Below are 11,066 nucleotides of genomic sequence, written 5' to 3'. Positions count from 1 at the left end.
GATGTAACTTAGATAAAAACATGTATTAAAATAAAATATCATTCCCTCACTATTAGTGTCATTCCCTCACTTTTTAAATAGTGAAAATAATTAATTTACTTATTAATTAATTTGAAAAATAAATTAAAAAATTAATAAATTAATTTATTAAATTAATTAATTAATTATTAATTATTATAAATTAATTAATTATAAATTAATTATTTAAAAAATTAATTAATTTAAATATTAAGTATAATTTATAGGATATATACTTTCTTTATAATGCCATTACATATTTCTATTAATATAAAATGTTTCAGAGATTTTTAGTCACTTTACTTTTTCGGGATTTTATGAACTGAAAAATGACAGTTTTCGTGAGAATGACCCATATCTTTTTTTTCCGGTTTTTTAAATAAAATTTCTTTTTTTCTTTTTTTTTTATATATAAACTGCTGTTTGTTATTTTTTTACTTATTATTCTCCCCCCCCCTTTTTTCCATATATCTATAATTTTTCTTTGTTTTATTCTTCATTTTGAACTTATCTAATGAGTTCTGTTTACTTGCAGCTTAAGCGCAATAAATGATACTTATTGTTTTTCTTAACTTTCTTCGTGTTTTCTTGTATTTATTTATGTATTATATATATATACTGGAAATTCTGGCTTTCAAACTTATATAGTTCTCATTAGTACTCAATTAGTCAAAATACAAAACTTAACTATGAATTCAATCGAATATATCGTTTTTATATAGTAAAAATACAAATCTTAAATATAAATTTTACCAAATACATCTTTTTTATGCTATGTTCTAAGGAATTATTATAAAATTACCATATCATACACATTAACTAGCAAGCAGCATCATGATAAAACCAGATTTTACTGTTAACTTTACTAAAAATCCTTACCAAAGCGCTTCGGTTTTTGGTGTTCCCATTGATCGGTAAATTTTATCATACTCTGGTTGTTGTGACCATACAGTCTACTAAAATGTTTATTTTTCGTATAGGAATGTCAGTTCTAAAGTGATGTATTAAATTAACTTACATGGGCGCTCGCAATTAAAACCACCAACATTAATCCATGATTGTCAGCGCCGTAGAAGGGATTAGCAAACAGGTTGGAAAATGTCAGTCATTTCGTGCTCGCTAGCAGCCGCAATGGATAGTCGTGCAACGAGGTCCTCCAGTGCGTCAATGGGTGTTCAGATACTACCATAAAAATGAATCCAAACTGAATAAGTCTGGCGAATGGGGTGGCCAACGGGATCGTTCACCACGCCCAATCCAACCCCCCGCGAAATTCGCATCCAAGAAATTTCGGACACCTATGTCGTAATATATTGGTCCACAATCATGCTGGAATTACAACTGAAGTTTGTATTGCTGTTAGTTGGAGCAATTTTGAACATTTAATGTTAATACTGTATTGCTGCAAATGAAAACTTTGCTTTGATTTGCGTTGATTATACGAAATGTACAGTCTGCAAAAAAAAAACGAATCACCCTGAATAACTTTCGTTCTAATGATCGGATTTTCAGGAACTAAGTGTCAATCTTAATGGTTCTTGGGGGTGACCTCAAATATGCTAATTAATTAGTGCTGACTACTAATTAAGTTACGAAATCAGACACAAAAACGTACTTTCTCTGAATAAACATATATTTTTTTTTACATATTTGGAATCTAGACACTTGAATTAAGGGGGGGGGGTAGACAATTCTATGCATACGTATGTATATTATTGAAATTGTATCAGTTATTGAAAAACAAAATCAAAAAATAAAAAATAATTACATTAAATGAGCACAATCTGGTGTATAATCATATTCTATCAGAAGATCATATCATATCTTATTTTATAAAACTAGATACATTCCTTGAATAAAGTGTTTTTTATTCAAAATGTTTTATTCAAATTTCTTTACTAAATTGCAAATAAATTATCAAGCGACTAAAAAGGAAATATTGTATTTTATAGTTAGAAATAAATAAATAAAAAAAGATTAGCAAACGATTATTAGCGAAAAAAATATGAATGAAATTTTACACTAAGCGCACGAAGTCAAGTTCTTCGCAAGTTTATCACATTTTAATATTAATCGCCCCATTTAATCATTTCCTTATTGTCGCCAAATTATGTTTTTTAAAATAATTAATTTTAATTTTTCTCAGCTTCTAATAAAGGAAAACAGTTGAAACTTTAGATTTTTCAATTGAAAAATATGTGGATTAATATGGTATAAAAAAATTCATACCTTATAATTCAAAATTTTTCCATCCTCAATTTAATTAAATAGTAAAAAATAATTAATAATTATTAAAAATTATTTTTTTCATGAAATTATCTTTGGGTAAATGAGTTTTATGACTGGGTGAAATTGTCTTTGAATTGCTTTATTAGTTTTAAAAATATGACTAAAAACGTAAAAAGTGAAATTAACATTAAGGGGTACGAACTTCGGATCGCTCTCCTGACCAAACTATGGGGACCATATTTCCCAGATTGCGGCCCAGATTGTATTTTGAAGGTTAAAAATCCAAATATGTGAAAAAAAATTTATGTTTATTCAGAGAAAGTACGTTTTTGGGTCTGATTTCGTAACTTAATTACTAGTTAGCACTAATTAAGTAGTATATTTGAGGTCACCCCCAGGAACCATTAAGATTGACACTTAGTTCGTGAAAATCGGATCATTAGAACGAAAGTTATTTAGGGTGATATCTTTTTTTTTTTTGCGGACTGTACACAGTTCTCCTCCTGTGTCAATTCTGCGTTCATGTCTTAATTCATCTATTCAGACCCTTCTCTCCTTTATTAAAAACATATGTTTCAATACGCTCAATCACTTTTCCTTGTTCGTCCTAGCATCGTAGAATCACCCTGTATTCAGATAAGCACATCGTCAAGTGAACAAACGAATATAAAGAAATCATCGTAAACCTATGTCAGTTTCTGAAATGAATGAAACTTACAAAAAGCATTTCTTTTCTCTTACTCATTCCCTAATGATCTAAGAAGCCATTATATAATGATTTTCTTCTTATGTTTGTGTACCATATAAAAATGTTAATTTAACAGTGTGTATACAAACCCCTACTACAAGAAACAACATTCAAACTATCTAAGTTGTACTGACGTTTTATGATTTTTTTTCGGTTCTGTATAGTTTAAAAAACAATTCATTGGGATTCGCTTTAAACCACGTACATAGAATTAAAATTCTGGAAGAAATTTAATTTTTCTAAGAAAAAATACTGATTAAATATTTTTAGTTACATACATTGAAAAAAAGAGTTTTAATTAATAGTCCCTTTGTTTTCCAATATTTTTTTCGAAGCATGGTACACAAGGTATCTTGCATGCGCATGAAGGGTGCCATATTAAAAATTGTACTTAATTATTTTAATAATTTTAAAAGTTTTCTTATTAATTTTAAAAGTTCTTCCGACTACTCAAATCAAATTCTCTTTAACAGCTCGAGCAACCATAGTAATCGCTGTTTCTTTTTACTTCAATGATTTAAATTTTAAACCAATGCTTTTTTTAAACAAAAAACTAATTGATTAAAATAGATATTTTAATTGTTGATATTCTAGAAGATTTTATTAATTTCGAAAGTCTCGTATTTACTTTTCAAAGTTAATAATTTTTAAGAATTCTATTCGAAATATCTTTAAAAACTCGGGCGACCATAACAATCGCGGTTTCTTTTTACTTTCATGATATAAATTTTGAATCAATGATCATTTTTTCAAAAAATCTAATTGATTAAAAATAGCTGTTTTTAATCATTTTTGAGCATTGATACTCTAGCTAATACTCTAAATCACTTTATAAATTTGAAATTATTTTATTAATTTATGACTATTATGTTATTTATAAATCATGTAAGCTTCCCTATTAATTTTTACCCTTTGACACAGATGGGACAGCGGTGTCCTTTTTATACATTTTTTTTCATGCGCTCAAATTACGAATATAAAAATATAGAGCAAAATTGCAAATATAAAGCCAAAATATATTTCGGTATTTTTTATTCAGATATAACAGTCTAATAATCAGTAAAAAAAATGTGTAAGATTGTATGGAATTATATTTGGACTAAAATATAAAATTCAAAATAAGTAGTTAAAATTTTTTTTTCATTCACATGCAAAAATTTATTAGTAATTTATTTTGTAAATTAAAGAAATTTCAATGATGAATAACTGTTTTTCTTCGATCTAAATAAGTGCAAGTTTGAAAAATTATTGTTTGGAAGTAAGCCGTGTTAGAAATATTTTACTTTTAGCGCAGAAAAAGAAACGAGTGTTTCATGCTGAATTTCATAACCATAAGTTATTAAAATGCTAAATATTACATTTTTCACTTATTTTGACCTAAATTAGTAGATCTAAGTTAGTTGATCTAAATTAGTTAATCTAAATTAATACAAAATGAAAAAAGTTCAAAAAATATGTTTAGTAAAAATTCTGCGTCAGAAGATTAAAAGTTCTTTTGATTATAAGTTCTACTCAAATTCTCTTTGAAAGAACGAGCAATCATATTAACCGCTGTTTATTTTTACGTTACTGATTTAAACTTTAAATTATCTTTTAAACTAATTGATTAAAATAGCTCTTTTTAATCGTTTTTGATGGCAGAGATCGTTCTGACTGTAGCAGATAGATACTTAAAAATTACTAAATGAATAAAAAATAATTTTAAATAAAAATAAGAATATTTTTGTAAAACTTACAGACGGCTTGTTTCATTTCTTGAATGTCATCTTCATCACCTGCAGATACAATTCCAGCAACAAAAATCAAGCAAAAAGCTGATAGGATGAGTTTATACATCTTAGAGGTAATGCTCAGTTGAAAATGCAAAATTTTCAAAATGCGGAATGATTTGAAAATTTAAAATCCCAATCTTTTATACAAGATGAAATAAGGAAAAAGATATTTTTAAAATGTATCTGTTTTTGTATGTTCACATTATGCTGTAATTGATAATGTTTGCTTAAAAATAACACTTATTGTAAGCAAGGGTTTTATAAGTTGAAGTGCATATTTTAACAATAAATTTCATCAAGGATGTTCCTATTAACGCAAATACCTAAATTACAATTTGTAAAGAATACTTTTCAAATAAAAATTTTTGACAATTGGAAGTTTTTCCTGACAACTGACAAGACATATTGTACTTTTTTTTTTAATTTCCCCTGAATTATATGGCTTCGAAGTAATTTTAACATTTGAAAAACATGTTATGCTTTGTTATTCGTCACATTTTGTAACTGTTTTTCCTTTTTCCTTATATTTTTTCAGAATCAGATTTCAAACAATTCAAAACATGAATTACTTTTCATTATTTTTCGAGATAATGCTTTTCTCATGAAAAAATCTAAATCACGAAAGGTTTAAATTTAAAAAGCACAGTTCGGCAAATAAAATAGTAACTTTTAATCTAATGTTTAGATTTTCAGTTAGTTTAGACACTATCTTATATTTTCGAAGATTACGCAAAGAAAAAGCATAATTTAATAGTGTTTTTATTTATTTATTTATTGTTACAACATAAATTTGTAGGCTTTTGTGCTAAATTACAGCTTATTAAATAGTGCAAACGATGTAAGAAATTACAAATACGACTTATTTAAATTTGATTTCTCAGGAACTATTCGACAGCTTTCGATCAGATTTTCAATTTCCTCATGTAAAATTACGTTGTTTAAAATGTTGCGAAAAATTGCGTACCTGCAATTCACAATTTTTCGACTATATTAAATAAAATAATAAACTTTTGCTAAAAGTTATTTTTTACATGGAATTATCTTTGGTTGTTGTTGTAGTAGTTTATTTACGTCGCACTAGAGTTGCACAATGGGCTGTTGGCAACGATTTGAGAAACATCCCTGAGGATGATCCGAAGACTTACCATCACAATTTTGATCCTCTGCAGAGGGGATGGTACTCAGACTTCGGTAGCCCGACGACCTGCAAGCGAAGTTGAGCACTTTACGGTTGAACAGTTTAGCGAGGACCAATATCACACACCCTCGGTCTCTACGCAGACTAATCCAAGTGGTCACCCACCCGTACACTGACCGCAGCCAGTGATGCTTGACTTCGGTAATCTGATGGGAACCGTGTCTTAACGAACACTGCGAGACAATTATCTTTTGATAAACGAATTTTATAATTGTTTTCAAAATTTTTCAGTTTTCTTAAAAAGTTTTCGGGTTATCGCAAAATACGCAGAAAGTAAAACTTACATTAAAAAAAAAATTAAAAAAAATTTTTTTCTTCTTCTTACGCATAGTAGACTTTTGAACTTAAATGTAGTAAATTTATCTTAATACTATGAAAATAGTTTATGATAAGAAGAGAGCTAATAAAATGTAAATTTTTTACTGAAAGCTAATATTTTAAAACTAAACCATGAAGTAAGAGTTAGAATTATAAATATTTTAAACATTGGTATTCATATTGATTCAGCAGTCATGATTTGTAAAAAGTTCAAAATCTGTAAGAGCCAGGCCCAGATAGCAAAATAAGGTTTATTTTCCCTCAGCAAAAAACCTTTTAATGTAAACCAAAAAAGGTTTTTTATGTGGCTTACGTGTAAGCCTTCTGATCTTAAAATGAGAACTGCTCTATTCTACGCACAATACCTTAATCCAAAACCTTGGGGGAAAAACCTTCCATATAAAAACCCTAAATCGAGGTTGTCTTAGCGTAAAAAAATCCTTGAATAAAGCTAGTCTCAAGGTGAAAGTAATCTTAAATCTAGGTAATCATAAGGTTTCTTTTCGCAAAGTCTTGTATGCTCAGCTAAAATCCACCTTGTCATGAAATTTTAATGGAAAAGGCAATTTGATCCTATCGCTAGTGTGTACCGCAGTGGACTGATCGTTAAGACACGGTTCCCAGCAGATCACCGAAGTCAAGCATCACTGGCTACGGTTAGTGTGCGGGTGGGTGACCACTTGGATCAGTCTGCGTAGGGACCGAGGGTGTGCGGTATTGGTCCTCGTTAAACTGTGCTACCGTAAAGTGCTCGACTTCGCGCGCAAGTCGTCGGGCTACCGAAGCGGGGGTGCCATCCCTTCCGCAGAGGATCAAAATTGTGATGGCATGTCTTCGGATCATCCTCCGGGATGTTTCCCAGACCGTCGCCAATAGCCCATTGTGCAGCTCTAGTGCGACGTAAATTAACAACAACAACTATCGCTAGTGTGACGCCAGCTAAAGCTTCATCATGGACCTAAGTGACCATTTTACCTCAGTGACAAGACATTTTAAAAATGCTTCAAAAATAATTTTTAATCCTTTTAAGATGAAACTGCAATATTTTTGCTTCATTGAAAAAAGTTTTTTAGTACAAACATTTTGGTGACAATAAGAAGAAAATTCCTTACTTAAGATTGCCGTAAGGTTACGTTCTTTCCGGTAGGGGGCTTAGAGTACAGGAATAGTATTGATGATAAATGTTTCCCATGTAAAATATAGGTATGTCTCATGTATGCATGTACATTTTACACTGGTGAAAACAATTGAAAGAACGAATGGGGTTTTTGCAATTAAAATTAACAAAGCAAATAAAACCCAAACCTGGCCAGTATATCATTCGATATAAGATTAATAAAAAGGAAAGCAAAAATGGGCACAATCTGCACCCAAAATAAGTAAACTGGTTGCTTTTCCAGCACAGCAGTAGAACAAGAACCTATCAGTCAGAGAAAAACATGTGTATTAGGGTGTATGATTGCCTCTAACAGCTACTCAAACCTCGCATTTGCGTTTCATACTGTTTACCAGGGTTTTTATCAATCCCTGGGGCAACGGCGCCCACTCTTGCACCAACCCTTACAAAAATTTAAGGTACATTTGAGGTTGTTTTGAGGTACTTTTGAGGTATCGAGGTTGTTTTGAGGTATGTATGAGGTATATTTGAGGTTGCTGAGAAAACAACCATAAAAATTATAACTCGTAAAGGTTGTAATTGAGGTGTACGGAGATTGTTTTGCATGCACTTCAGCTCATTTTGAAGTTGATTAAAATTCACCTCAAGTCAACTGGGCTGATGAGGTGATTTTTAAGGTATGCCAGGTTGTTTTTCTGACACTTGTAATAAAAGAGGTATTTATGAGGTATAAAAAATTTACCTTATTTCAACTATGGTATTTATGAGGTATAAAAAATTTACCTTATTTCAACTAAAGAGAGTGAGGTACTATGAGGTATAAAAAAATTTACCTTATTTCAACTAAAGATAGTGGGATATTTATAGAGGTGAAAGAAGTCATTTTATTTATACCTAGGCTCATTTTGAGGTTGTTTTAAATACACTTCATATCAACCAGACTGATAAAGTGATTTTTAAGGTATACTAGGTTATTTTTCTGACTCTTGTAACAAAAGAGGTATTTATGAGGCATAAAATTTTTTCTTTATTTCAACTAAAGAGAGTCAGGTATTTATTGAAGAGTATGAAGTCATTTTAGTTATACTTAAGCTTATTTTGAGGTTGCTTAAAGTACACTTCATATTAACTAGCTCACTTCCCAGAGTTTCGTACGAGCCGGCGAATGGCGTGTGTGTTGACAATCAAAAGTCTATGCGAAATTCAGTAAGTGTGTTAGAGATTATTAATTTAGTTTTATCACTTTTAATTAAATATGCTTCAATTTTCAAACTTAAATTTTATTATTTTTGTTTTAAAGACGAGTCCTAATCTTAAATAATTTAAGTCGGAGGATATTCTTGGAGGCTATTGTTATAGGCTTAGTAATAAGAGAGAATAATCGGAATATTTCTCGTCGCTGTTTAGTGTAATGTTACTGGTGAATCGTTACAGCAGGTTACGCCCAGTATATTTTATTGTTTGCCATTTATTCAAATATAACTTTTGTTTCATTTTTCTTAAATTAATTAATGTAATTGTTGATAACAATAGTTTGCCTGCTATTTAATAATTGAAAACTAGTAACTATGCTAACTCACTTTTTCATGTTTGAACACAAAAATGCTATTTTTCACTACATGTTATTTTTCGAAATTAACCCATGTTAATTATTTACTAATCAGATTGTTATTAATTATTAGAATATTAAGCAGAATTAAATAAAATTTGATTTCAAGTTTATATGACAATTTGTTTCAATGTTATGAGCATTTTTATGCAGCTGTTTATGTTTCACTACTTCAAAAATTAGCGAATTTCGAAAATCTTAAATTATTTAGAAATAAGTCAGTATTGTTTCTAATGCAATTGTATTGTTGAATTGAATAAAACTCAATTGCAAATAAAACAATTTATTGTTTGAAAGTTTCATGCATTTTTTTGAATTACATCCTATGGGATATGTTTTTATATTTAAACAAATGTTTGTAACAACTAACTATTAATTGTATTCTGCTCTGTATTATAAGTTATATAGGAGATATTTTACTCAACTTGTTTTAAAAGTATTATTTCATATCGTTCTCTCTTAGATATTTTCCTCATATAAAATTACGCCCAACTTTAAAAAAATTCTCCTTATCAGCTTGAAATTATTTTTATTCGATTGAATGTAAACAAATGCATAAAAATTGGTACGTAACTTTAAAATTTGTATTAATTAAATGATTGTTGATTCTTGATGACATTGATTAAAAAAATATTGAAATAACTATTTTTAAAGAAACTCTGATGTGATTAACAATAACGGAAGTTCCTTACGAAATCAACATCAAAAATTTATAAACAAAGCTATTAGTTTTATGAAATATGACAAAAAGTTTAAAAATATAGACTAGGTTTATTGAGTTTAAAGATTTGTTAGAAAAAAAAGAAAGAAATAGTAATTATTAAACTTACAAGTACAACTGATACCAGATGTATGGGAAAATAAAAAGTGTTAAAATTTTATAATAAGATTGGAATTATATATTTAAATTTCTGTAAATGTTATTAATAGTAGTACTTTCTTCAGTGCATTTTATTTCGTGACTGTGGTATAGTTCGTTCATCAGGAGTTGACACTTGACTCCACCTCCTCGGACGCAGAGTTCATTTCAGCGCGGGGGAGTAAGAGGAAAAACATCTCCGTTGTTGAAATTGAGACAACCCTTAATTTGCGCCAAACACAGAAAGTGAATTCTTTTTCACTTACTTTGCTTTATCATCTGCTAATATACCTTTTGTTACACTAGCTAATTAAATATAGTTTAAATTTAGAAACTGTTGTTCCCCCAGCGAAATGTCTCATAAAGGACAAACTATTCACTCAAAAGAAAGAAATATCATAAAAAATAGTGTAAAATATCATCAAATTTATGAAATATTCATTGTTAAAAATATGCACATAAAGTTTGCGAAATAAATATTTTTGCCAAACGATCGCCAAATAGCAACATTGTTCAGGATTGCTCACAACGTTCTCCCAAAAATAGCGAAATAGTATCGTCGCATACCACGTGATGAAGGTGGAGCCAAGTGCCAACTCCTGGTGAACGAGCTATACCTGTCATGCTTTTTAATTAGGAGGATTGAATACAAATGGCAGAAGTGGAATGCCATTTATCCGAAAACGAAAATTAATTTCATCCAGTTAATTTAAATGATGAAAAAAAGAATTTCTAATATTTTAAAACCTGTTACTATTATTGTAAATATGACTTTCTTACTAATTCATATTTTTTCTTTTAGGTTTCAATACTTCCAATTTTCAACAGGTAGACGGAAACAGTATTTAAAATAATTTTGTTGGTTTGCAAAAACATGAAATTTTAGTTTTAAATTAAAGTAATTTGAATTTCAGCTGACTAATTATTTAAATTTGCTGTTTTATAGCTTTGAAAATTCAAGCACCTTAGACAACTATCTTCTAAAAAATAATTTTTCTCCTGTAGAATTCGGATAAGTGTCATTTCAAGATGATGTAATTCAATCTATTAAAATAAGAGAAGAATTATGCGTTTGAAACTTTCTTTTATAGCTTAAAAAAGAAGCAATTACTGACGAGGGTATAACATTAAAAGCTTCAGGTTGATAAATGATCTCTACTAGTGAAAAAATGTAATGATATACATTATTCTTGATATA

The 11,066-nt window shown here is 29.2% G+C and overlaps 1 protein-coding gene across 1 annotated transcript in view; it reads right to left on the bottom strand.

Annotated features, from left to right (window-relative positions):
* Positions 1 to 4,895, bottom strand: part of LOC107457236 (uncharacterized) — a 12,721-nt gene extending 7,826 nt beyond the window's left edge. Inside the window, exon 1 of the mRNA XM_016075348.3 lies at positions 4,732 to 4,895. Coding sequence (XP_015930834.1) covers positions 4,732 to 4,831 — 100 coding nt within the window. The 5' untranslated portion in view covers positions 4,832 to 4,895. The remainder of the gene's footprint in view (positions 1 to 4,731) is intronic.
* Positions 4,896 to 11,066: the final 6,171 nt, after the last annotated feature.

Source organism: Parasteatoda tepidariorum, chromosome 4, assembly GCF_043381705.1.
Source record: "Parasteatoda tepidariorum isolate YZ-2023 chromosome 4, CAS_Ptep_4.0, whole genome shotgun sequence".
Classification (NCBI taxonomy): domain Eukaryota; kingdom Metazoa; phylum Arthropoda; class Arachnida; order Araneae; family Theridiidae; genus Parasteatoda; species Parasteatoda tepidariorum.
Note: the sequence above shows the minus strand (reverse complement) of the source record. Positions and strands in the feature narration are given on the sequence as shown.